This window comes from Eulemur rufifrons, chromosome 19, assembly GCF_041146395.1.
Source record: "Eulemur rufifrons isolate Redbay chromosome 19, OSU_ERuf_1, whole genome shotgun sequence".
In the NCBI taxonomy this organism is placed as follows: domain Eukaryota; kingdom Metazoa; phylum Chordata; class Mammalia; order Primates; family Lemuridae; genus Eulemur; species Eulemur rufifrons.
The window spans coordinates 91,911,137-91,938,948 of NC_091001.1; the positions used below are offsets into that span (position 1 = coordinate 91,911,137).

Here is a 27,812-nt window from a genome sequence, read left to right on the forward strand (position 1 = left end):
TACAAAGTGCCGGATGCAGTGCCTGGGACACAGGAGGAGCTGAGAAAAGGTGAGTCAAGTATGAACGTCCAAACATCATAGGCCGGTGAAAAGTACATGAATCTCATAAAATGTATAAACTCAAACCACCTTGACTGGTTTTGAGCTGACTACAGGGCAGTTTCCTTGCTCTTTCCAACCAATGTTTGCTCTTCTCTGTCCCCTGCTGGGAGTCTTTGAAATGAAGTGCAGGTGGGGTTCAAAGCCAGGTTTGCCCAGGAAGACAGCCTTAGATTAGGAAAGAACAGGGCTAATGGCCACTGTCTCTGGAGGACGCCTCCTTTCCCCGGCTACCTGCAGCGGCCCCCCCACCTCATCTCTCCCAGCCCCTGAGTACATTACTTATTAGGAAGCCAAAGAGGGGGGAAGTGCAGAAAAAAAGTGAAATGCCTCATAAATGCAAAGCCTTTTCCATCTGCTCAGAGCCGGGTGTGGGGGTGCGGAGGCACTGGGGAATGTGGGGGTGGGCTGCCGTCTGTGCTGGAGTGAATTGTCTCAGGTCTCTGGGGAGTGGGAGACAGGAAAGAAAGAGGGATGGAGATGTAGGCTTGAACCCTTGGACCTGGGAGTGCTCCTTCCCTTATACAAACCCCGAGAACTTGGAGATGTGTCCAAACAAGGATCAGCCTGGAAACGTGGGGATCACTGTCCTCTCTCATCTAGGGTGCAATTCTCAAGATGTGTGTGCATGTGTGTGTGTGTGTGTGTGTGTGCATGTGTGGTCACTGCTCCCATCTCCCCCTCTAACACCCGCCTGTCTCAACCTCCTCCTGCTCCTGTCACTCGGCAAGTTTCCTCTTGGACGGGGGCAGGAGGTGGGCAGGCAGCTCGTTGGGCAGCTCATGCCCTTCCAGCTTGACCTTGATGAGGTGGTTGGCCAGTGCGAACTCCTCGTCATCCAACATGCCATCCTTGTCGATGTCGGCCAGCTTCCAGATCTTGCCCAGCACGCTGTTGGGTAGCTTGGAGCGCACCATCTCCTTCTTGGCATTAGCACCTGTGATCTTGCCATCCACGGGGGACAGGGTATAGAAGATCTCGTCGTACATGGGCTTGTCCTTGGCCACCACCCACTCAGCGTCATCGATGCCCTCCCCGGCCCCCTCCCCGTAGCCGTGCCCGAAGGGGCCTTGCGAGGTGCCCTCGAACGCGCCTCCCTTCACCATCTGGACGGGCCGCTGGGACTCCTCCTGGCGCACCAGCACCATGAGCTGGGCAATGTCGTTGGCCAGCATGTCGTCCACCGTCTCCAGCAGCTTGGTCTTCAGCGGCTGGAATTTGCTAAAGTCCTGGGCCTGCAGCTGGTCCTGGGAAGAGCAAGAGAAAAGAAGGTAGAACATGATGGAAGGAGAAACATCCAATCTGCCCATTTGTTGGGAGGGAAGACGCCTCTATGAATACCAGAATGTTCACAGTCAGCTCCTTTCCCCAACGAAAGGAGTTTGGTCTAGAGGCTAAACTGATCTACGGGTGTCACAAAATGACTGAAGATATGACAGAGAAGAAAAAAAGGCCCATTGGGCTGATGACAGAGTTTTTCAGGAGGGCGCAGAACAGTTGCAGGGGCTGGGGAAGAAAGGGAATTTTAACAAGTATTGGTTTGAGCTACTTATTTCAATCCCCTTTAATGTTATTCCAGAGAACAAGTCCTTAAATTTCTTTTGACGTTAGTTTTGGCTGTGGACTAGTGTTTCTTGAATGCCGCACCCTCTGAGACTGAGTCCCATGGGTCTCTGCTTTAACAAGGGTTACACTGTACCTGAAAAACACTGCAGGTGCCTCCACTACCCAGCGCCCTTCTGAGGTGGGAAAATCACATTCTATCCCCAGTGAGTAAAGGAAAAGCAGGCACAGGTTGCTAAACCCGAATCATAATAGAGTGCAAAGGTCATCACCAAATCTATGGTTCTCAATTAGGATGCTCATCGGAATTCACTTAAGAGAGTTTCAAAACACAGTCATGTGCCAATGATGGACCACATATGCAACAGTGGTCTCATAAGACTATAATGCAGCTGAAAAATTCCTATTGCCTAGTGACATCAGAGCCTTTGCAAGGTCGTAGTGCAACGCATCACTCATGTGTTTCTGGTGATGCTGGTGTAAACAAACCTACTGTGACGCCAGTTGTGTAAAAGTATAGTGCATACAATTAGGTATAATACATAAATACTTAATGGTGATAATAAACAAATATGCTACTGGTGTATGTATTTACTTATACTATGCTTTTTATCATTGCATATTTTAGAATGTACTCCTACTTACTAAAAAATGTTAGCTGTAAAACAACCTCAGGCAGGTCCTTCAGGAGGTTTCCAGAAGGAGGCATTGTTATCATTGGAGATGACAGCTCCATGCGTGTCATTGCTCCTGAAGACCTTCCAGTGGGACAGGATGTGGAGGTGGAAGACAGTGATATTAATGATCCTGACGCTGTGTAGGCCCAGGCTAATGTGTGTATGTTTGTGTCTTAGTTTTTAGCAAAAAGTTTTAAAAGTAAAAAAAATAAGGGGGAGACATTTAAAAATAAAAGAAGCTTACAGAATAAGTAAAAGAGGCGGCCTTGCAAAAATAACAGGAAAATGCCTAATCCCACCATCCCCCAGTAACAGTTAAAGATCAGTCCTACGGGTTCTCTCACCAAGAGACGCCCTGTGGGAGTTCTGTTTCGCACAACTTCTGAAAAGAGCTGAATGGATGGAAAAGAGATGTAAATCTCTCTTTCAAAATTGTTTTCTAAGAATCTGCTTTTACAGAGTTCCCGAGTAAACAGCAGGAGAAGGAACTAGGGCCTCAACCACATCTCAAGGACACAGCCACATCTCCTGGGATAATCCCTCCTCCAAGGAAGGCAGGAAAGTAATTGTTGGACTTTGACATCCTTGCAGTTTTTGTTACCTACCTGCTGCTGCCTTTGGTATTAACTGACAGCCATCGCTATTTCTTTTCTCTTCCTCCCCCTTAAAATCAGTGAGCCACTCGGCCTCGCTGGGGAAACCCCTTCTCTTTCTTTGGGATGCCACGCTGTCTCCCTGCTCTCCCTCTCTCTCCTCTGTCTCTCTCTCATTCTCTCAGTCCTTCTAAAGGATAAAATAAACTTTTTATTTATGTATCTTAACCTCTGAGAGAGAACTCTTTCTCCACCCATGCCATGAGCACCTACTAGGTTTTCCACCCTAACAATAAGGATAGAAAGAAAGAAAATACTTTTGTACAGCTGTACGATGTGTTTATATTTTTAAGCTAAGTGTTACTACGAGAGTCAAAAAGTTTAAAAATTAAAAAGTTCATAAAGTAAAAAGGTTAATTTATTATCGAAGAAGGAAAAACTTTTTATAAATTTGTGTCATCTAAGTGACAGTGTTTCCAAAGTCTACAGTAGTGTATGTACCATAGTGTCCCAGGCCTTCACCTTCACTCACCGCTCACTCACTGACCCACCCAGAGCAACTTCCAGTCCTGCAAGCTCCGTTTACGGTAAGTGCCCTATACAAGTGGATAATTTTTTATCTTTTATACCATATTTTTACTGTACCTTTTCTATGTTTAGGTATGTTTAGATACACGAACCCCTACCATTGGGTCCCAGTTGCCGCAGTATTCAGTACAGTACATGCTGTACGGGTTTGTAGTCGAGGGGCAGCAGGCCTTCCCATCAGCCAGGCTGTGTAGTGGGCTGTGCCATCAGGTTTGTGTAAGGACACTCTTTGGTGTTCGATAACCACGAAATAGCCTAACGATGCATTTCTCAGAACATGTTCCTGTTGTTAACTGACACACGACTGTCCTGGCTTCTCCCCCGAGGGTTTGACATAGCAGGCACAGGCAGGCATACAGGTTTTATAAAACCTGCCTTCCTTGCCTTCACATGACTACCCACACCGTATCATTAAAAAAAATATGCTCTATTTTGCAGGTCTTTGCAATTTTGTAAGGTCCAGATTCTAGAACACCCAACTTCTCCTTGGCCCCTAGAGGGTGACAAGGTGAGAACTTTCTGCTCCTGCTCTGGCTCTGGCTGGGAAGAGGCCAGTGCACAGGGACAGAAAAATTCAGAAAACACCCACAGCTACATTTCAAGAGCAAGAGTTAGCCTGGATGCTTCTCATCTGACTCCTAGGGTGGGGCTGAGCCAGGGAGGCGGTGGGGGGGAAGGTGGTGTGGGGGGCAGAGCAGACAATACCCATCTCCTGCCCTCAGGGTATGACGTCCTGAGGTGCCTCCCACCTCCATTCTTCTTGTCTCTGCCTGCCAGTTCCCCTCTAGGTGTGTCTGGTGGATGGATCTGAGCATCTCCCCGGGCACGGTGGATGCTCCCATCGCCCTGCACATACACTCCCACAGGACAGCTGTGAACACTACTGATTCAGCACATCTGACTACACAACAGAATACCGAACTGGCAAACAAATAAGGAGGTGAAAAGCTTTATGTTGTGAAAAGATTCCTCACACTATAAAAGGGGGTTGTATGGTCCCTTCCCAATGTCACCTTCCCAAATGTTTGTTTATAGATCATTAAATTCTTAACAATGAGAAATGAAGAGGTGAAGTGTTCCAAGCCAAGGCTCACTGAAAAACCCAAGGTATGTTTAAGCAATCCTGAAATTAGGGACTGGCTCATGGTAGGGGGTTATATGAATGAACTGATAAATAGATGCATACTTGGAAGGTGTTTTTTTTTTTTCTTTTTATTTTACCTGATATGAAACTAAAAATGCCTATATGTGACTATAGTGATGTTCTGCAAATCCTAGTCTTAGTTTGAAAAACTGGTCCCCAAGCTAGCTAAAGATCAAAACAACAGCAAAAGCAACAGCAGCATCTATAACTGCTTCTGTGGCTGCTATTTTTTTGTTTTCTTATTCCTTAATTAAAAAATCCTTTTTTTTTTAATCCTGAAATAATTATAGAATCACAAGAAGTTGCAAACATTGTACAGAGGGTAAGTCCTCTGTGCTCACCACCCAATTTCCCCCGCTGGTGACATCCCACCTGCCAACTGCTACTGCACAGGGAGGTCTGTGCCCAGCTCCGTGCTAAGGGCCTTGCAGACCTTATCTCGGTGATGCTCACAACACCCGCACAAGGGGTGCTTTTGCAGCCTCGGTTTACAGATGAGGAGACAGAGGCTCAGAGAGGATCCAGTCAGTGTGGGCAGTGTGGGGTGGAGGTTGCTTAGTGGGACCTTGGGGATAGCTCCTGGTTTCCCACCCGCAGACTGTGTGAATGTTACACTTGGAAAATGCTGAGACCTCAGTTTCTCCATCTGTAAAAAGGCAGATGAAAATGCCTCCTTCCAAGGACGGCTCTGGGGAAAACCATGAGAAGCCATGGGAGACGGCCCTTGGCCCAAGATAGGGGCCTGCAGTGTGACCCAAGGATGGCAAGCTCCCATGTGCACTTCTGCCTCTGCGTGGCTGCATCCCAACTTGCCCCTCAAAGGGAGCTCAGAGGTAAACTTAAGTACTTAAGGGCCTGGACACTCAGTCAGGTGACCTGCCCCACTGCACAGGAGACAGTGGGGATGTGCAAGCCTGGCTGTGACCAGGAAAGGTCGTCAGTTGGTAGTGTCAGCCCCCAAACATCATCTAAGACACGTGTGCCCACTGGGCGTGCTGGGCTCCGTGTTTCTCCCCAGGCCCAGACACGGCACCTGTTGGGCCAGTAACAGTCAGCAGGGAGGGCAGGTCCAGGCCTGCTGATTCTGGGTTTAGTCTCTCCCTGGGGGCCCCAAGGGTGGCCTCCTCCATACTCAGACTGCACAGCCAGCTTGGGGACACTGTCCCTGGTCCTAGAGCCCCTGACCCTCATTACCTGCATCCGTTTCAGGTTGGGGAAGTCCCCAGGTGAGATCTGGTGCTCCCGCTCGATCCGGCCATAGATCTCAGCCAGGTTGTTCACCAGCTCCTTCTTCTTGTTGTCCTTGCCGAACACCGAGGGCATTTCCTTCTTCAGGGAGCTGATGATGTAGGCGTGGACCTGCCAAATGGCCAGAGAGATGCCTTTGCATCAAGACCCTTGGCGACGCCCCATCTCTTCCCCTGTATCCCTCCCTTCTCCTTCTGCTCCTACTTCCTAAATACTTCCTGCCCCCACCCCTCCTTGCTCCCACGTTGCTCGCAGTGCTGAGCTGTTTCTCTACATCACCTGGGCAAGGTGAGGCTGGGGGAAGCTAAGGTCAAGGCACAGTTGCTTGGGGATGTCACGCTGCTGACGTTTGCTTAGCACTTCCTAAAGTGCCGAGCACTGTGACGAGGGCTTTGACAGTCTTTACTCCACTTTACGCTCTGATGACCCTTTCATTTTGCAGAGGTGGAAAGAGGCACAGAGAGATAAGGGCTTTGCCCGGGCTGGGTATCACACAGACAATAACAAGGGAGTCAGGCTCCAGCCTGGCCATCTGACCCCAGAGCCTGTAACCATGGCCACCATACTCTCTTGCCCTCACTCGTGATGCAGTGGCTCCAGGACACTCTCACACGGGCAGGCACCAGCCCAGTTGTTGGAGGTGAGAACCCTCTGCTCTTGCAGCTGACTCCCCAGCTCCTGGCCCCGCCCAGGGGCCGCCTCACCTTGGCCAGCCTGGCTCTCTTGATGAGGTCATTGAGCTTGCGCAGGGCAGTGTTTCGGGGTAGACTCTGGATGTCCCTGAATAGGTCCTGCTCCTCGGCCTCGAAGAGCTTCCGGTTGTCGGGGATGAGGAGGGGTTGGGACCAGAAGGAGCCGATGTAGACCCGGATCACCTCTGGGGTATTCACAATCTTCCCCAGGGACCACATGAGGGCCCCGTACACCCGCATCAGCTGCTGCGTCTGGATCTGGTCGGCCTTGTTCAGCACCACTCGCATCTTGTCCTCGTGGTTCTTGAGGGCCTTGATGACTTCCGAGAACTCATCAGAGATGTCCAGTTTGTGGGCATCGAAGAGCAGAATGATGCGGTCCACCCGCTCAGCAAACCACTCGAGGACGGCCGCAAAGTCATACCCTGTCGGCAGAGGGACAGTCAGAGTAGGGGCCTTTGGGGCCAGGGGTAGTGGTTTGGGGAGAGGCAGTCAGGTGCAGTAGAAATGACACAATCTTGGGAACCAGATCTGAGTTCAAATTCTGACTCCTCCATGTTATAAGTGTTTGGCCTTAAGCAAGTTACTCAATGTCTCTTAGTCAGTGTCTTTTCATCTTAAAAATGTGCATAATGCATAATAGTACCTAGTTGTTTGAATTATGAGGATTCAATACATTCAGAGCCCAGCACTTAGTAGATGCTCAGTAAACACTAGTTATTATTATCAACATTATTCCCACAAAGCACAGCCACCATCCAGCCCCTACCCTCGCTTGTTGTATCTGCCAGCCAGGAGCCCTCTCAGAGAAGAAAATCTGGACACCTAATCTGATATAAAGACTCAAATTCTTTCCAAGGTCAGAACACAATGAAATGGTCAAATGTAAGATGTTGATGATGGTTCAGACCATACCCATCATGGATCTGGAAGAAATCTGCAGTTTTTTGTATTTTTTTTTTTTTTTTTTTTTGAGACAGAGTCTCACTCTGTCACCCGGGGTAGAGTGCCCGGGTGTCAGCCTAGCTCACAGCAACCTCAAACTCCTGGCCTCTAGTGATCCTCCTCACTCAGCCTCTGGCGTGCGCCACCACGCCCAGCTAATTTTTTCTATTTTTCTTTTCTTTTCTTTTTTTTTTTTAAATAGAGACGGTGTCTCGCTCTTGCTCAGGCTGGTCTCAAACTCCTGACCTTAAGCAATCCTCCCGCCTCGGCCTCCCAGAGTGCTAGGATTACAGACGAGAGCCACCGTGCCCGGCCTGCAGTTCTTGTTATAAAAACACATGACTTGTTCTCACTCGTGCATGTGAGCTCACTTCTTTCTTTTGTCATTGGCTGCAGCACAGAATTCCCAACTCTTAAAACCACAAGAAGTTTCTTCCTTAGGCTGTGATTGGACCTCTGGCTGTCACACCTGCACTGAGCTGCTCCAAGTGAGGCTGGTTCCAGGAGCTCCAGAGCACCAGCTGTGCTCAACCCTGAGGAGCTACGGATCCCAGAGGGGCTGGAGGAGGAGGTCATGCCAGCGGTCTGCATTCACTAACACTCAGAGCTGGAAGAGGTCCTACCTCTCTGTGCCTCCATCTCCTCTTCCATAAAATAGGACAACACATGAGGAAGTGAGGCTCAGAGAGGCCAAGTGCCTTGTTCAGGGGCACACAGCCCATGAGCAGCAACACTGGGATGAGAATGAAGGCATCAGGCTTTCCTAGTCTGAGTCTGAGCAGGGCTCCCAGGCCCTCCTTCTGCGGTTCCCTCACGGCACGCCTCTGGCACCCAGGAAGCGGCCTTTCCTTGGGCTCTGATGTGATCAACAACCCTGGCTTCTCACAGCACAAGGGTTACAAGGAACACACCCTGGGGACTCAAAGCTCATTGCCACTGCTGAATGGGAAACCAAACCATTAGGAAAAAGTTAGCGGCTCCTGCCCTGCTTCACAGAGGGAGGCTAGACACCAGGCACTTGTGAGTGGTCAGTGAGGTCCTGACTGTCTGTAACAGGGGTCCTCAACTTGAGTCTGCATCAGAAACCCCTGAGAGCTTGCTAAAACCGGATGGCTGGACTCCACCCCCAAAGTTTCTGATTCAGCAGGTGGAGGGTGGGGTGTCTCTAACGAGCTCCCAGGTGATGCTGCTGCCGGCCCAAGGACCACACTTTGAGAACCACTGGTCCATCATAACAATAGTAACAGCTGGCATTCATGTAGCATTTACAAGGCGCCCAGCACTGGTCTACGTACTTTGTAATCATTAACTCCTTTAATCCTCACATGACCTTCTGTGGTGGAGACTAATATTGCTCTCATTTTTCCAGTGAGTAACCAGAGACACAAAGGGCAAAAGAACTTGTCCAGGGTCACCCAGCTGGTGGGTGGTGAGGCTGGGAATCAAATCCAGGAAGGTGGCTCGAGTCAATGCTATTAACTGCTGCACTAAGCTGGCTTTGAAAGGTTGTCATTTCAGACCAAGCTACAGCCTCAGATGGGGCGGCAGGGGAGAATGGATGGAGCCGAGGGGCCTAGGTTTTAAGAGTATTTCCCCTCCGCCCCTGTGGCATCTTTTTAACACCCAGTAGGGTACGTATTTGGGGCATGTGAAGGCGTCATCACAGGGGCTCGGCATGAACAGGGAAACCTGCCACCCTAAAGCTCACCCGAGGACCCCTTTCTTTAATGCTCTCCCAGTGGCTGTAAGAGAACTCAACCAACCACAGAAGGTAAAACCCTCCCTCGGATACTGGTAAGTAAAGTGCTTCCAGGTGTTGCCATTCCCATGTGATTTCTCCAAGATCTGTCAGCTGCTCAATTAACACGGGCGTTTTCTCTCCCTGCTCCTGTAACGTAGACCCACGAGGCTGGGAGGAGCTTAGAGATCAGTTGTCCAACTTCCTGATTTTCAGATAGGGAAACTGAGGCTCAGGAAGGAGCAGAGCTGGCCTAGCGTCATCCAAGCACCACCTGAGAAAGGTCCCTGCGTGGCGCGTACTTGAGGGCCTGCCGTCAACTAGATCCAGCCGGCTCGTTCAAGGTAAAGTGCCCGCTCAGCTCAGGGGCAAGGCCCAGGAAAGTGCGTCAGGGGCGGGCTCTGCCCAGCCAGGGGGCAGGGGCATCGTCGGTCCTTCCTCGGAGACACTTGCACAGGCTCTGCGAGGTTTAGTGACCCAACCAGGGCCACCCTGCTTGTACGGAGCAGCCCGTGGACGTGACCCCTAGCGCTCGGACTCCAAGTTCAGTGCTTGCTGTGGCTGGCAAGACATTCACATCACTACCTCGTTCACCCTCTCGACGCCTCATGAGGTGGGCGGCGCAAGGAGTATCTGATGTTGCAGAGGAGGAAACCGACGTTCAGGAAGTAGAGTAGGAAAGCCGGCAAGTGCTGGGGCCAGGACTGGACGCGGCCGCAGGGGCCCTGGGTTCACTGCAAGGAGCACTGTGCCAGCAGCCACTCAGCACTGGCCGCCCCTGCCTCCCCCTCCCTGGCACGCAGGCCCAGCCAGCTCCTCCCGGAAGGGCCCAGCACTCCCACTCCAGGTGAAGCCGCTGCCCGCACTCCTCCGTCCCCAGGGATGGCTCCAGCCTATTTTTATCTTCCCTTTAGCACAGCAGGTGGCAGGCCTGCTGTCACCTCCCAAAGGCAACTACCCCCAGCTGTGGGTGGGAAGAGAGCCAGAGGGCTCAGAAAATCAGGACAGCCTGAGCCCCCTCCCCAGCCCCCACCTCTGAACACAGGCCATGGCTCTGCCGCTCTGGTGCCTGCAGCCACCACGCTTTCCCTCCACAGCCGGTGGGAGGCGGCAGGGCCCAGGTTGCTGCCTACTACTCCCCAGCTGGGATCTTGGCTGTGGCTGGGCAGGCCCCCGGGACGGTTGCTGGGAGGAGCAGCTGCGCCCCCTCCCACCTGTCTAGCAAATCTCAGCCCCACACTGTGGCTCAGCTGCCCAGAACAGGCTCCGGCAGCCAGAAATGGAGGTTTATAGAGGTTGAGAGAAAGGCCCAAGGCCAGGGAGTGGTAGGGAACTCTGGCACTGTAGCCACCCCTCCATGGGGCTGGGGACAGCAAAGGCACCAGAGACATGGCAGAGAAGAGAAAAGGCTCTGATGCTCCAACCTCACTCCAATCCCTGATGACACCAGTGACGTATGACGAGGCTGTGTCTGCAAGGGGGGAATAAGGCGCTGAGGACAGAAACTTGTCCTGGCTGCCAGAACAGGACAGCCACCTGCCCGTCCCTGTCCCGCCCTTGGTGGTCTTGCAGCACCCCTGCATCTGCTGCTCGTCCCACTGAAGTCCCCCCCTGCACGGGGAGCTGGGCAGGGCAGGGCAGCCCCTCACCCTCCTCGGCCTCCCCTGCACCAGCACGGTGCCTGGCACACAGCAGGTGGTCCGTCAGTATTTGCTGAACAGAACTGGGGTGGGAGGCCTGTTCCCCATTTTACACCTGGGAGACAGTGAACAAGTCATCTCTGGGCCTCAGTTTTCTGGTCTCTGAATTGGAACCCACCAGTGGCTCCACCATAGGGCTGTGGTGAGGCTCAAATCAAATCAGAGGGTGCAGGTGGAACTGTTGGTCTGTGGCCCCTTTATAAAGTGTTCCCTCTAAGTGCCAGTTTCCATGAGATGGGATGTGCTCTAACGGGGTCACCAGAGGAGCACTGGCCTACACGAGCCCACTGCCAGTTTCTGCTCAGCCACTAACTTGCTGTGTGTCCTTGGGCAAGCAGCCTCCCCTCTCTGGGCCTTGGTCTCTTTGCTTGTAAAACCAGGCGGTTGGGCTGGACGATCTCTGAGCTTCCTTTCTCCGTTCACAATTCCCTGCTCTGAGACCGGGGGTGTGAGGGCGGGAAGGACAGTGGGATGATGGAGATTAGGCACAAGGAAAGCCTGTGCAGGCACAGCAAGGCTGCAGTGTGGTCTTACCCGCCCCGGGGATGCTGACGTGAAGGCTGATGGCTTCCAGGAACCCTTCCTATGCCTCTAGAAGCAAAGAGGCCGCCTACTCATCCTCCCCCTTCTGCAAAGTCCGCATACCCAGCCAAGCCGCTATCACATTACAAACTGAGTAATGCCGGGGGCTTGCTGTCCAGGTGCGGCTGTGCAGGTGACTGCCCAGCAAAGGCTCTGTGGGGCTCCTCTGAAGCTCAGCCTCCCTGCTCCCGGCTAACGCAGAGCCTACGTGACTTGTAGGGTGGATATTTACTTGTTTCTTTGGCTTGGACTTACATGCATATCTAGAATGGATAGAGATAGCACAGACGGGACCCAGCAAGGAACAGGGCATAGAGTTAGCTCTCCCATTTATTTTTTTGTGTGGCCTTGGGCAAGTCTGAACCTCAATTTTCTCAGCTTTAAAATGGACATAATAACAAGGGACTGAATGAGGGGCCTGTGGTAGAGCCATGACAACAAGATCCAACGGCAGAGGGAGGGGGCTGGCCTCAGTCTCGAGACTTCGTCCCAGTGTCTGGGGTGAACAGCAGGCCCAGGGACAGGCCCCCTTCCTCTCCCTGGTCCCAGAAGGGCTCTGAGACCCACAGCAGCCCACGGGTTCATGAACTATGGACTAGAGGACGGGCAGAGGCACAGGAGCCCTTCCTGCACATCTCAGAGCAAGCCTGGCGGCTCCAAGAGATCTGGTCGGCAGGCCCCAGGCCGGGAGACTGGGCAGCCTACAGGATCTGTGCTCTCCGCAACCGTAGGCGCCAGAGGACTGGAAAGAAAGCATTTCTAAGTGATGCCAGGCAGAAGGAAATCCATCAGGGAAATGCAATAAGCAAGGCCACTTCTCCATCACCCACCGGCTTCCTCCGTGGTCTGAAAGGCCATGCATTTCTTTGCGTTTGCACAGGACCTCATCTGATCCTCAAAAGCCCATATTCCAGCGGGTAAATGGGACATTCCTACCTTACAGAGGAGAGAGTGGGGACGCAGAGAGGTTAAGGGGCTTGCCCAAGCTCACACAGCCAGGTAGCAGCAAACTCAGGCCTGGAACGCAGATCCCTGCCTTGCAGTCCAGGGTCTCTTCTCAGATCACAGCCCTGTGAGCCTGCAGCTCGGAGGCTGAGTCCTCAACCAGGCACTTGCTTGCGGTGGGTACATAAAAAGTCTTATCCCTCCCCCAAAAATCTCTGTCAAGATTTAAAGACATTTTAGCAAAGGAGAAATAAAAAGCCATCAATTTCCAAAATGTGGGAGGAGTTTGGCTGACAATGGGGGACAAATGCCACATTAGATGCCTCCCCGAAGTAATTGCAGAGCGGCCTAAGCAGGGGGGTTACAGGCCTCCCCAGGACCACAAAGCTGTTGGTGAGGACTTTTGAAGGGTGTCAGGACCGGCTGCTCTGCCCAGGCATGCAAGTGCCCGCACGAGTGTGTGTGTGTCAGTCTGGGGAGGCCTGGACTCCAGGGAGGGTGCCCGGGATGGGCTGGGGGAGCGAGGCTGCGAGGACCAGCCCAGACCCACCAATGTCTGAGCCCCAGGACCCTCAGAGGAAACTGGGAGGTGTGAGGTTTGCCCTCATTCCTACCCGCTGCGTCTTCCTGGGCAGGTGGTGACATGTGCTAAGAAGCCACTGGACTGGGACTCGGGAGACCAGGATTCCCACTCCAGATGCATGACTTGGCCAAGCCATCACCTGCTCTGGCCTGCTGAGCTCACCTGTGCAGGAAAAGGTCTGCTGGGTGGAGACTCCAGCCATGTAGTCTGTGATGTGAGCACTCAGCCCTTGCTTTTCTAGGGTGGGGCTTGTGGGGACGTCCAGCTGGGAAGCAGCCAGGAAATGCGGTTCCCAAGCTGAGGACACTCAGCCTTCCGGAGCCTCCTACTTCTGCTGCATCCTCGCTTCTTCCCAGTAATGAGCTTGGGCCAGGCACATCCTGCCCCTTCCAGGAACTGCCTCCCTGCCTGCCTCCCCTGCCCACCCCAGCACATCCTCATCCTGAGGCAGGTGCTGGCCAGGAACCCCCTGGACTTAGCTTCCATCCCCAAGTTACACACCCCCACCTCAGCCTGGGCAAAGGGAGCTCCTGGGATCAGCTCACTCCCCAGAATGGGCAGCCTAGTGTGGCCAGTCGGTGCCTCTACGCTGACTTGCTAACGAGGCCCCTTTTTCTGGAGAGACGCAACCCTGTGCCAGGCATGTGGCTTGGTGAGTGGAACGCGGGCTGGATTTCAGGCTCTGTATAGCCTTGTGCAGGGCACAGTCTGCAGGACTATCCCTGGGTTGGCCCAGGGAAGGGAAGAAGTGACCAATCTGCTCTGCAGCCAAACTCAGGGCTCTGAGAGCCCCAGGCAAGAAGCCACGACAAAGCGATTTTGGTTCTACGAGTACACAGTGTGCTCGGGGGAGGGGCGGGGGGTGTGTATATGTGTGTGTTACGGGTAAATGTGTGGGGAGAGTATGTGTGTATGCATGGAGGGAGGTGTGTGGTAGGGAAGGTCTACATGTATAGGTTTAAACTAGAACTGCGAGTTCTATGACCGATTGTGAGGAAGGATGGGAAGGGCCTCTGCACACTGCAAACGTTCTTCATTTGGACTCTCACTGATAACTGGGGGTTTCCGATGCCCTCCCCACAGCTCTCCTGATCTCCTGAGGTCAGCACTGCGCCAGGCTGGCAATACAGTGCTGGCGGCCAAGCTCCCAGCTCTTGTTTTCATCACAGACTGCTCTTGCCAGAAGCTGCATTTATAGTCTGGACTCAGGAAGGCACAGAACAAACCGGCCTGCATAGACACTCATGGGACTATCGCTTCTCCCAGAGGTGGGTAGTACCTGGTGCTTAGTGTGGGGTGACAGAAGAGAGGAGTACAGGTAAGAATGCCAAGCACTTGATTTGGGTAAGGCAGTACAGAGGTAGAGAAATAGGAAAAGCATAGAATGGGATAGGAGTTGAGGAAGGCAGGAGGCCCTGGGAGCAAGCTGCAATATACAGCGGCACAGGTTGTGCACTGCACAACTACAAGGTGGACCATTCACACAGATTACCCAGGGGTTGTATAGTGGGCAGCCCTGACTGACAGATAAGGGAGCTTACCAGACCCAGGCCCAGACCCAGAGCTGTGGTTGTGTTTCCACTGTGGTCTATGGATCTCATCACAAGAACGCTATGCATATCATTATCCCTTGTTACACATGGGGACGTGAAAGTATGACCTGTTGAGACACAAAGGGTTCTAAAGCCCAGAAGTCTGAACTCCTAGTCTGGTGCCCTTGGAAACCCCAGAGGCCAGAGTCCTCTGCACCTGCCTCTCAGGCTGCACTGGCCTTGCAGGTGCACGTGCCAACCCTGCCCCCACACCCCCAGGTCGTTCAGCTTGAGAAGTGCTGGCTTTCCCCAGCCTTCCTTGAGGAGACCTGGGCTTCCTGAGTGACACAGTAAATCCCCTTTAGGCCTAACTTGGGGGGAGCCCCAGATGAACCCCCTGGGTGTGGGGTGGGTGGGTTAGGAGGGGGAACACACAGAAGCAAGACAGAGAAGCACGCACGCTGTCCCTCCACAGGGCCCTGAGCAGGGAGACAGGTGCTTGCAACGGGCACGCAGGCCGGGAGGAGGGAGGTGAGATGCCCCTCTCTTCCCACAGGTTCCAGCTCCCCCTCACCTCCAACACACAGCACAGAGGCAGGGGGCCAGGGGACGCAGGCCTCTTCCCAGGGACACTATGACATCCCAGGGCTCCCAGACAGCCAATTACAGGAGCTGACGATACAGTTTCCCACGTCCTCCCACTTGGCTGCTCCCTTCCCCTTCCTCCCCCCAGGTTCCTGCTCAGGACGCCCAGCCTCTGCGCCCTGCCGCCTGCTCTAGGACCAGGATGTGTCTTCCCTTAGTGCTGACTGGGGCTAAGCTGGCCTTGAGTCTTCCCTCTGTACCCTGGCCGCTCACACACAGCCACGGTGGCCCCCCAGAGCCGAGCCTGGCCCTGCACCACATGCCTGCCCTGGCCCGGAGACAGCTGCTCTCTCCAGAGAGGACCCCCGGGTGGCTCACAGGAGCGCTGGACAGAAGCTCAGTTCTGGCACTAGTGGCCTGCACCCCACGGACCTCGTCGGTACACAGCCATGGGGGCACTCGCCTGTCACCCGGTGAGGCTGTGGCCTCTCCTCTCAGAGGCCTGAGTGTGAGCAGGTGCTGGCCCGGCAGGCCATGCCCTGTGGGAAGGGGTCCCTGGGCCCCCACCACGGTGGCATAGACATGGGCAGGACAGACCTGCGTGTGCCCCAGCGGCAGCCACAGAGCACAGAGGGCTGAGGCGCGTGCTGCCGGGAAGCAGACAGTCACCTAAGGTCAATTCAGGCGAGTCCCAGCTGCTTCCCAGAGAACCCTACCCGTCCCAAGCCTTTCCTTCCCGGAGGCTGCCTTCCGAGTGCTGGTCTGGCTCCAGCGCCAGCAACTAGCTCCCATATTGGGGCCGGTGTGGCATCATCTGATTTTCTTGCCAGAGATACAACACGTGGCACAGAAAGGGTGGGGGGCACAGCAAATTGTGGCAGGAGAGGGCTGGGGGTGGGAAGCTCAGAGCAGTGTTTTTAGCTTTTTACAGCATTAGTCTGGTAATTCAGAGCTAGGAAAACCCAAGGATGGTGGTAATGACAATGACACCTTGTGTTTACTGGGCACTTGCTCTGTGCCAGGCAGGAGGCTTTTTACCTATATTATTTCTTTTAATCCTCAAACTCTGTAAGAAGGATCGTATTATTCCCCACTCCATTTTGCAGAGAAAGCAGCTGAAGTGAAGAAACCCGCCCAGGGCACTGTGCTAGAAGCAGCGGAGGCAGGCGCAGCACCTGCCAGTCGGGCTGCAGAGTTCTGTCTCCCAGCCCCCACGCCGGGCCACCTCCTTCAGGGAGCACCTACCCCTATCTGTCTGGAGTGAACAGTTTTCAGTGTGTTCACAGGCCCGACTCCCTCTCCTTCTGACCCAGAGCACTCATTCTACTGAGCTCAGGTTCTCTGCATGCCCTTGGTGCCTTGCAGAGCTGCAAGCCCCCCAGAACTTAAGAAGCAAGCCAGGGTTGGCCCACAGAAGGTACCTTTTGGATGAATAAACCCAACAAGGTAAGGCAGATACTTATGTCTCCATTTTACAGATGAGAAGACTGAGGCCAGCTGTCTCCTGAGCTACAGTGGACCTGATCCTCCGCTGGCCCCCGCCCAGGACTGCGTCAGTACAATGGCCCCACACAGCACAGGAGGCGTGCTGGCTCACCAGGGGACAGCAAGGCTCTGGGTGTTTCCCTTCTGGTATGGAAGACAGTGAACGTACCAGAACCATGGAGCCCGGAGCCAACACCTACCCCGTGTCTCGCTTACCTCGGCTGATCCTCTGCTTCTCCCCAGAGAGGATTCCGGGCGTGTCGATGACGCTGATGCTCTCCAGCACGGGGTTGGGTAGCTGGGCACACACGAACCTGCACAGTTAGAGGAAAGCCGAGTGAGTGCTGGCCCACCTTCCCTGACTCAGCCCCCGACTCCAACCACCTGTCTCTCTCCCAGGTGAGCCGCAGCTATACACTGAAGGGTTCAGCTCACGTAGGCCTGCTGAGTCCTGGGTGTGGCTGACACCCGACTGGGGGATGAACCCCAGTCCTCTTATCTCTCCCCGAGATCCATCTTAAAGTGCCAGGCACCTGGGTGTGTTTGGTAAAATGCTGCCTGACTAGCAGGGCTACTCCATAGTGACGGCCTGTCCCCATGTGTGACCAAAGCCTTGGTCTGATTCCTGTGGCCTCAAGTCCTTCGTTGGTCGTGGTCAGCTACCTCCCTGCCTTGAGTGACCACACTTACCTTGCCCCTCTCAGACCCTCAGCTTCATTAGACAGTCAATGAAAAGACCCCCCCCACCTCCTCTTTACAAAGAGCCCTTAGGGATTGGGGGCAGGAGGACTTTGAGGGTCTGTCCCAAACCATCATTGGGCACAAAGTCAGGATCTAGGGGTCCTCTTTCTGACTCTATCCTCATTGGCAAAGTCATTGTGCTTCTCTGTATGTGTCCTCATTTGTAAATGGGGTGTCACTGAATAGTTACTGATAACCCACTCCGTGCAAGACAGTGACATGCTGGAAATTTGCATTTTAAGCCAGTCTGGCTGGCTTAAAATGCAGACTCCCAGGCACCAGGCCAGACTCAGAGCCCCAGCAGTGGGCCTCAGGATCTGTACTTTGAGGAAGCTCCTTGGATGATCCCAAGGCAGCCATGGTTCATGCTTACAAACCTCTGCTGCTGGGGACAGCAAGATGTCTCAATCCCGGTCCCCAAGGAGCACAGTCCAGTGGAGGAGAGGAGACCTATCCCTAGGCAACCGTAATACAAAGTGCAATGGGACCAGCACCCCGAGGGAAGTCGGATGAAGGGTTCAGAAGATCCAAGGCAGAGAGACAGCTTCCAGGGAGGGCTTCCTGGAGGAGAAGGCACTGGAGCTGGCCTTGAAGGATGGGTCACACCTCCCAGGAATGTTTATTCGGGCATCTAAAGGCCAGCATCACTATTAGGAGAGCAGTCAAGTCTTATTCCAGAGCAGCAGGGGAGGGAGAGCTGATGAGGGCCGTGAGCTAGGACCACTCTGTAGCACAGAAATGGGAACCCAGAAATCTATGGTGCAGCAGCCCTGTGCAGGCTGCAGCGAAGCTGGGGGCACGTGGAAGAGGGTCTTCCCGCTCGTTCCCTATTGTCCTTCCAGTGGACGTGCCCGGCAGACCCCCGCCCACCTAAGCACGCACCATCTCAGCTGTAGAGCACTCCTGCGAAAAATCACAGAACCTCAAGATGCCATCTGTCTTCTGGTCACAGGGTGCCTACACTGAGCCGAGTTCGCCCATTCCTCCCTGCTTGTAGTACGTCTCTCTTTCCCTCTGCTCAGTTTTCTGTCTGCAATGTCCTTTTTTTACACTTTCAGTGTAAAAAAAAGATTTTGCTCATCATTGAAAGCTCATATCAAATGCCAGCTTTTCCATAATGGCCTCAACAGCCCTGGCATTGCTCTTGCCTGGGTGTCACTGTGCCCTCTGGGCTGGAGTCGGCCTCCTATTCCCCCAGAGTGGAGCCCAAGGCTGCTAGGGGCCCAGTGTCTGCTGAAATACAACATGGATTCTGTCCCTTAGCAGGACACCCAGGAGGGAGACGGGAAACAGCCCCTCCTACGGCCACAGTTCTTCCCTTATTGAAGTCCACGCCCCAGGCCAGGCACCAGAAAGGTCACTCTGGAAACGCGGGGTCCTGCTGCGTCAGCTTCATCAGGGTGAACGTGTCATTCGTTGAAATCACAGATTTAATCACAGATTTAAATAGAGATTCCTGACACTCAAGGCTTCCCTCTTAAGACCAGGGTTCTTTCTGCCAAGTAAAAACAATGTCCAGAGACAGAATGGAAACTTCTTCTGCCTCATTCCAGTCGGATGCAAATCCCTGCCATGGTATGTTTAGGCAAATGCTTGGAGCTATATAGAGCACCCTTCTTCCCTTTTACTGGGCGGGGGGAGATGCAAGGTAGGGGAATGTGATCTAAGTCGTCGTCGTACCCTTCCCTGCTCCTTAATCAGGAGGAATCAGCTCAGCATTGGCAGCTTCTGCACCTCACAATGGCCACTGACTCAGTTACATTCCCAGGAAACAAGGGACAATGAAGGGACTCCAGGTATGGAAAGGCAGCAGGCCTTCCAAGACCCTGCTCTTGTCCTTTCACTTCCAATACTCCGAGGAGGAGAAAAGAGAACACCCCAAGGCCCGGTGTTCTCCTCCACACTCACCTGTTCAGGAAGGCGTTGCCAAAGACGTTGAGTTTCCTGAAGGGTTTCTTAGGATCCACCACCAGGGCGTTCCCGGGGATGATCCCCTCGGTGTCTCCCTGCATCACCGCAATGAAGGAGTCTGTGGTGGGCTCGGGCCCAATCCTCATGCCTGGGAAATCCTGCTCCAGCAGGTACCTGGTGGAAAGAGCACAGTCACAATGAAGGCATTCTGCCCAAGGACCAACACTCCACGGCTGCTAGAAGGCGGACAATACTCGAGTGGGAGGCGACGGCAGACCCAGGGCCGTGAGATCTCGTGGCGGGGAGAGACGACTGCTGGACCCCGAGTCCAAAGAACTCTGCAGAGGAGGTGGAATCTCAGCTGAACTCAGAGTATCCTATCTGTTCTTCTTGGTCCTTATCTCTTTCTCTGTTTCAATCAGTACAGGGGAAAAGCAAGATGTGGGCTCGGAAATAAAGCATGATTGGAACTGATTCCTACACGGAGGACTTTGCCACCAAAGGTAACCTGCTGAAGCACCTGCACAAAGGCACGGCTAGAATCAGACCATCCACAGACTCTGATGCCTTCTCACAGGTCATTATTCATTTATCTGGTTAATTATTTAGTATAAACATAGCTCACACATGATGCAAAATACATACAGTGTAAAAGGTACTCTATGAAAAACGAATCTCCAACACTTTCCTAGACTTTTGATCCCACTCTGTAGTATCTGTACTTTGTATCTTCCTCTTTCTAGAAATGTTCCATGCACACAAGTGCTATGTTATTGTGTGTTCACACATATTTACACATATATGATCTTATTTTTTTAAGCACAGAAGCTGACTGTGCACCTTTCAATCTCTCTCTCTGGTCATTATCCATTTAATTCAAACTTTCAAAGAGGAGACTATATTCAAAATGCCTTGGATAGTACCTAACCAGACATATTCAATACATTAATCCTCTCTTTTCCCCTGGATATTAGGCAAATGTAACAGTGTATGGTGGGATCCGGGGGTGGGAGAGCCACGGCACGCAGCCACGGAGGAAGCTGCGGATGTGCCGAGAGCATGCGGCACTGCTGCCCAGCAGGCCACCCGCCACACAGGCCACAGGTGGGTTTCAGGTTGCCCTGGGAAGCCCCCCATCCCTCCAGATCGCAGCCCAAAAATTAGGGCATGAGGGCAGGACTTCCTGTGGCCAAAGGATCATTTTGAAAGCTGGCACTGGGGTTGCGATGAAATAAATCACAACAGCTGCACACTGGGGCAGCACTTCCTGCTTTCTCGGGGCACCTGCTCCTCCAGGGCCTCCTGGGAGAGGTTGGGACAAGCTGACCTGGATTCTCTAACCATGAGGACTATGCCCTTCAGAGAGTACTTAGCTCAGCAAACATCAGTACCTCCCTCCGTAACATGGGGGTAACAGTTCAGAATTATTGAGCACCTGTGGTGTGCTGGGCATTGTTCTAAACTTTCCACGGATTATTTCATTTCATCTTCACTTGTACTCTGATGTGAGCACTATGATTCTCATCATCAAAAGGGCCTAATGAGAAACCTATCTTACGGGGTGTTCTGAAGATTAAATTAGTTACACATGTTAAGCATTTAACCAGTCCCTGACACCTAGATCATCACTCCATTTTTAAGGACGAGACAAGGGTGAAAAAATATGCCCCATGTTATGTAGTCCGTAACGAGCAGGGCTAGGATTGGAACCTGGCACTTGGTGGATTTGAGAAATAATGTTCCTAACCACTACATTTCCTGCCGTAGGTCCCCCCTTGACCAGGTAATGCAGCCATCTCTGGGGACAAGCCAAAAGGGGTGAGCCTCACATGGAACTAGAAGGAATCACAAAGGAATACGGTTTGGGCAGGAGGCTGGCCAGGACCAGGCCTGGGGCATGGGGTGAGGCTTTAGGGCCCACAATCCCAGGAACGTACTCATCTCCATAAACACCAGCCCTTGGGCTCTCAGTTGGCCCCAATGCCTATGGTGTGGCATGCAAAAGCTGTTGCTATTTACTATCAGGTGACCAAAGAAGGCCCCAGTCCCGTGGGCTTTAAAAGGACATTTTTGGGATTTAAAAACCATAGGGCCAGATTCCCCTGGGAAGCAAGGTTTCCAAGATGGGAAACCCCATCCTTTCTTGCTTGCTGGAGCCCCTGATGGGGTGAGAGCTTGGATGAGACGCCCTAAGCAGGGCCCTGCAAGGGGGGTGGCAAGTGTGGATGGGCAGTGGGGGTGGGGCGAAGGGGCACCATCAAAGGCTCCAGGGATGGAGGAAACAGACAGCGGCACAAAGAACCATTCTGAGGCAGCCTCAAAGATGCCCAGAATCGACAGGGCTAAACAGCAGGGATGAAGTATCTTCCTCATGCCGGCGTCTCAAATTCCATCTCTGTGCGAGACGTGCTGTACTCAGCGGATGAACAAAGGCTTCCCAGCCGAACAGGGCAGCTTCCTGGGATTAAGGTGTCGCAGCCTGAGGCAGCTGAGCCAGGGCCTCAGGCTGCGCCTGCTGTCCTGCTAAACCCACATGACCCAAAACTTGCTGACCACACATGGGTCTGGGGAAACAATGAGTCTAACGAGACCACCAGCAAGGCCAGGGAGCACAGTCGGGCCAAGCAGAGAACCTGGGGCTGGGTAGATTCTCAGGGACATGTGGGTATGGCTTGCAGCACTGGTGCCCCTGTAACAAAGCCACCACTGTGTTCAGAAAGGAAAGTCTATTGAGGAATCCCAAGCACTGATTATGGGAAGCCAGACAGATCGCCTCCGTTGCCAGGCGAAAATATTCCCGCAGCAGTGTAAAAAAAGAAAAGTTAATTCAAGCCTAGGTGGAAACAGCTGAGATGGGGACACACAAGCCTAAGGAGGGACAGCCCTGGCTGAGCCCAAGATAACACTCACCCTGTCGGCCTCCGAGGATCCTAGGGAGACTGTAACGCACCTGGCAGACACAGTGACAGAGTGGCTGCGAGGTCCTGATGGCCAAGTTGAGTCAGCTCTGTTGTCCCTGGAGCACAGTACCCTCAGCCACGGGATGACGAGATTCCAGCACGAGGAGAATCTGGTGGCCAGGCTGTCCAGCCTCCCTTGCCTGACCCTCGCCTGTGACAGGCCAGCCCACCCAGGGCACTACCCGGCACTGTCGGCAGAGCTAGCGGCTGTTCCGGGAGGCAGGATCCCTCCCCCTTGTGTTGGAGAAGGGCTCCCCCACCCTCCCGAGGGTCAGCCTCTCAGTCTCATGTTAGAGAATGGAGCTAGAAAGGGGAAAGGGAATGATAAAGCCCCAAGCACGGTGCCTGGAACACAACTGGTGCTGTGGGGAAGTGATGATTCTTCACACCTTAGAGATAAGGTAAGTGAGGGTGGGAAAGGTTAGGGGCCTGACCGCAGCTGGGCCTTCCTAACCAGGACCCTTGGGTAGGAAGTGGTGGAGCCTGGGTTCTGCTGACTCAGACTGTGGCCCGTGGCCTTGGTCCCCCGTCCACGGGAATAGGATGGAGACCTTTCCCCAGAGGTCTTCCTCCTCCCTGTAAGTGCTTTTCCTAATGACCTCCAGACACCTGACTGTCAAGGCAGACCCTGAGCTGGACCTGAGACCATCTGGCCTTGAGCCTTCTGCTCCCTTGGGTGACACTCAGGCCTTATAAGAAGTGGGTGGATTCTCACCCGGTCCCATTTAGAGACCCAGCAGATCAGAGCCCTGACAGACAAAGGACAATCACTGACCTCAGAGGGAGGACAGGGACTGAGGTGTTGTGGGGATTGTGGCTGGAATGATGGACTTTGCAGAGGTCAGTGGGTCTAGCCAGGATGGTGATGCTGCAGTGCCTGGGTGGGGATGCCAGGCGCCACTGAGAGCCGGTGCAGCCACAGGCAAAGGCCTTTGCAGGGGGTGCAGTCTCCTGACGAAGTAGGAGAAGCTGAAAGGGTCAGCTGAATACCCTCGCAGGGCAGCGCTCCCCACCCCAGCAGCCCCACCTCGTGCTCAAGTCTCAGAGTCCACGTTGCACTATGGAAGGTCCATGCAACCCTCCAGACCAGCTCAGCACCCCCTGCGGACACGCGGGCAGCTTAGCTCTGCAGCCCCAGGCCCCACTGCCAAGGCCTGGGGCCTCTACTGCAGCCCTGCCACCATCCAGTGCACCTTCCCCAGCCCCAGGCAGCCAGACCCTCACCTCCACTGCCCACAGGATAGAGGCGCCACGGCAAGCGGGCAGCAAGGAGGAGTGACCACGGGCCAAATGGTCCAAGGGAGGAGGGATTTGAGGCTGCAGGCCAGCTAGAGAAATAGCAAGGGGTGAAAAATAGCAGAGGCAGGAGGAAAGGCTGCCAGGGCCAGAGGGACACAGAGCTACTGTATTCCAAAGAGGCAGTCTGTGTTGGAGAGAGTGGCCGCCAAGCCAATTTATTGTTTATTTTATTACTCTGGGCTGCCGGGCCTTAGGCCAAGGAAGTTATTTCAGGCAGAGATCATAGCACATTAATTAGTTATTAGAAGAATGTCCTTTTCTGTGTGTTCTTCCTGAGACAAGAAATAGACCCCGTGGCAAGCACATATAACTGAAAGTGGATGGACACTCAGAAGGCAAAAGGCCAAGAACTGGGGGAAAGAAGAGACAAGTCTTTGTTTCCTCGGGAAAGGGCCCTCGCAGGTTCAGGCCTGGGACAGAAACGAGAATCAATAATCGAGGCAAGAGGCAGGGATGGGGGAAGGCGGAGAGGACAGGATATGCTCAGACCCAGCCACTCCGCTAAGATCCTACCCCAGGGGAGCCTTACTCGATTGGGGGAAGGGAAGTGGTACCAACTTACCCTCTTGGAAACCAACTGTGAAATATGACTCAGTAAAAAAATTAAAAAGAAAAAAAAAATTTTACGCATAAAATTTAGCCCAACCTTTGGCCTATTAATTCCACTTCTGGGAATCTCTGAGAAAACGGTCCAATATATGGAAAAATATATGCACAGATATTCAGAGTGATTCTACAATAGCAAAAAATTCAGAACTACCTAAAACATCCAGAGGAAGTAGATTAGTTAAATGAATAATTGCATATATATACAGTGAGATGTTTATGCAGCTGTTTAAAATAATGCTTACAAAGATTTTTTAATTATATGGGAAATGCTCATGCTGCAAGGAAAAAAAAAACAAAAAACAAAAAACAAGCCAGCATACAAAATTATATCTAGCATAATTTCAACTGTGTTATAAAATAGCCACAAATACTGGGGAAAAAATATATACATATAAATTTAAAATGGTTTCCCCTAAGTCATGGGATTATGACTAATATGGGTAATTTTTTTTCTTCTTCAAATGTACTTTTTTGAATTTTCTAATAAAAAATAACTTTTTACTGAATTTGATGAGCAGAAAGAAAAATATGTAATTTGTTCTAGAGGGTTGCCTGTGTTATAACCCCTCCTACCCTGCTGGTTAACTCTCCTTCAGGAGTAGACAGCTTTTGGTGCTGGAGCTAAATTCAGTTACTGACATGACTGGGGAGGGGGAACGCTTGGACTTGGAAGATAAGAGAGAAGAGAGACCTGCCTCTCCCAGCCTTTCTGGCTCCCTCAGATAAGGAATCATCTGTGGCAACTGGACTCTGCCATTTTCTTAGACTCAGTTAACAGCCAGCGATGATTCAGGCAAAGCCAGGAGACTGTCTCAGACAAAAGGCACTTAAACCTGTCTGCTGCTTGGGGATCCTGCCTCCAGGGACACTCATCTCTCCCTATCTTCCCTCCCTTCCCCAAAACGTCTGTTGGGGACCTCCCATAGCTGAGACCCTGGCCAAGGCCCCAGAGATGCTAAGGCATGGATGCTGTCTTGTAAGTGCTCATGCTCCAGGAAGGAGAAGCTCCAAATAATGTACTAAGAATTGCAACCAAGGTGTGTCCAGAGAGCCAGGGAAGGATGCACAAGGGCAGGAGCAGTCTGCAAACAGCCTGTGCTTCCCATGAAATGTGAACTGGTGGAGGACAGAGATCACAAAGGAAACCTTGTATGAAACCCAGGTAGCTCTGAAGTACCTTTGGCAGCAATGGGTGTTTAAGACAACAAGGGACATGGATTGGATCAGGGGTTCTCACCCTAAGGTCCATAGATGGCTCTTGGACCCCTAACATTACATGCAAACTTGGGATGTATGCGCATTTTTCTAATGAGAGGTCTGCAGTTGTCATCAGATTTCCAAACGTGCTGACTTTTTAAGAAGTTAAGAAGCCATGGATTAGATTAATCTCTAAGGGCTCTTGCCATTCTACCAATATAAGATAGACAAAAGCCAACAGGCCCATTGCCCTCAGGTCCTGAACTTCTTCAGAAATCAAAGTTGCTATGCCCAAGGCTGTCCACTCCACAAGGACAAACTCAATCTGGTGTTCTGTTCAGACATGACATGTTAGCACGGTACACCTTCTGCTCCCAGAAGGCTTGTATTACAAGCTTAGCGGCAGAGAAAATTAGTACCTAGAAAATCAGTAAACAGACTGTTAACTTTTCTGGTCTCCTCAACAAACAAAGCACAGGCCTTTGCATGTTGCAGATGTTCAAACAGCCAAGGAATGGGAACCAGAGGACCCCTGCTCTCAAACCCTTGCAGGTGATGAGCACCCTTGACTTTGGGGGCCACCAAATCCATTCTTGTGCTGTAGGAGCCTGACTCTTAACTCAGAGGGCCACAGCACCAGCAACAGTTTGGAATGGCTGTAGATGACGCGAGGAAAAATGGCCTGGCCTTGACGTTTGGGTGGACTGTGGATTGGAGAGGAGCCTGTTCCCTAAAGATAGGAAGGATTCTCATCACTGTGGTGGACAGCATGAGGCCCTCTCTGAACGCAGGAGGACAAGCTGACTTCTCGAGGATGCCTCCAGCCCAAGGATTCTGTAATTCAAGGGAATGGATGACTCGCCTTCCAAGTTACAGGCATTTTGCCAACCATCTCCTCGCATGGATCTAGGACTCGCAGCCCAGTCTGCTGCCCACCCATTATATAACTTTGGACACTTCATTTCACTCCTCTGTGCCTCTGTTAACTCACCTGCAAAGTCAAAGGGCTGGATGAGATGATGCCAATATGCTTTCCCCCTCTAAAAGCCTTTAATATTATTATTGAACCATAAGATCAAATAAGAGAAAAGAAAAAAAGCATTCTGCTTCTGGACTCTGCTTCTGTGGAGTCTCCAAGATGCACACATAGGAGCTGTGCCTCAGAGAAGGAAAACGATAAAAGAAGGACAGGCGGCACCCCCAGGCAGGAGGCCACAGGGCCCCGCCAGCCCACCTCCATTCCCAGGCCTGCTGCCATCAGAGCTCCTCAGCTGCAACTGTAAGGCCCCCATTTGAGTGCCAAGCCCTGTAAAAGGCAAAGGGAAGCGGTCCTGACCACGAAGGACGAGTCCCTAAAAAGTGAGGCTATAAGGCACCCCCACCAGCTTAAGGTGCTCCGGAGACCAGGAGCTCTCCCACAAGTGCCTGCTGGGCCTCGGTTTCAGCATCCATAAAATGGGGAGACTAGGGATGGCTCTGAACTTGAGCACTTCAAATCCACCACCTGGGCCAAGGGCTAAGTACAGTGGAGAAAGCGGGTAGGATGGGGAGTGGGGCAGCAAAAATTGTGGGATAGGCTTTTAATGCCCGCACACTCGGATTTCTTCAGAGGCCTCAACCGAAGGCTTCCCATTTGTCCTCCGGCAGGAGTGTAGCCCCGGGAGTGGCCCGAGGGACTAAGCGCTGGGCAGCGGGTGGGCTGCCGGGACCCTGGGCCCGCTCACCTGATGAAGGTGGTCTTCCCAGTGGAGTACTGGCCCACCAGCAGGACCATGGGCTTGTTGTCGAAATCGGCATCCTCCAGCGCGGGCGAGTGAAACTCGTGGAAGCGGTAATGCTCTTCCAGGGGCAGCAGCTTGCTCTTGTAGAGTTTCTTGAGCCCCTCGCTCACCGTCTGGAAGACCTCGGGGTCCTTCCTCCGGCGGTCGTCGCTACTCAGCCAGCTGAACATCGTGGCCGCCGCTGGCCGCCTGCGCGCAGCCCCGGAGGAAGGCGCCTCGGGGGAAGGGCCGGGCCGCCGGCTTCTGGCCGCGCCGCCGCCTCACCGGAGCGCGGGGCTCAGCCGCACCATGGCCCGGGCGCGCGGCTCGGGGGGCCGGGAGCGCGCTCTTTGCCAGCTCCGGGGACCGAGCCCAGCCCCTGCCGCATCAACAGCCCAGGCCGGAGGGAGGAAAAAATGATCTGGGCTGGAGGAGGAGGGCTGGAAGCCTGGAAAGTAACGTCGAGCCCGCAGTGAAACCGCCAGATGCCGGGGTAGCGGATCCCCCGCAGCCGTCGCCCGCTCTGCCCAGCGTGCGGCCAAGGGATGCTTCGGCTCCGCTCCTGCCGGGCCGACGCGGCTCAGGGGAGGCGGCGGCGCTGCGCAGCCCGCGGACAGCTCCGCATCCGCAGCAGCA

The 27,812-nt window shown here is 53.1% G+C and overlaps 1 protein-coding gene across 1 annotated transcript; it reads right to left on the reverse strand.

The window, feature by feature from the left end:
• Positions 1-754: 754 nt before the first annotated feature.
• EHD3 (EH domain containing 3) lies at positions 755-27,812 on the reverse strand. The gene is made up of 6 exons (XM_069494354.1): positions 27,141-27,812; positions 19,349-19,525; positions 16,916-17,013; positions 6,617-7,029; positions 5,859-6,023; positions 755-1,346 (listed from the first exon to the last, which is right to left on the reverse strand). The coding sequence occupies exons 1-6, from the start codon at positions 27,365-27,367 to the stop codon at positions 819-821; spliced, it is 1,608 nt and encodes a 535-aa protein (XP_069350455.1). The 5' UTR covers positions 27,368-27,812; the 3' UTR covers positions 755-818.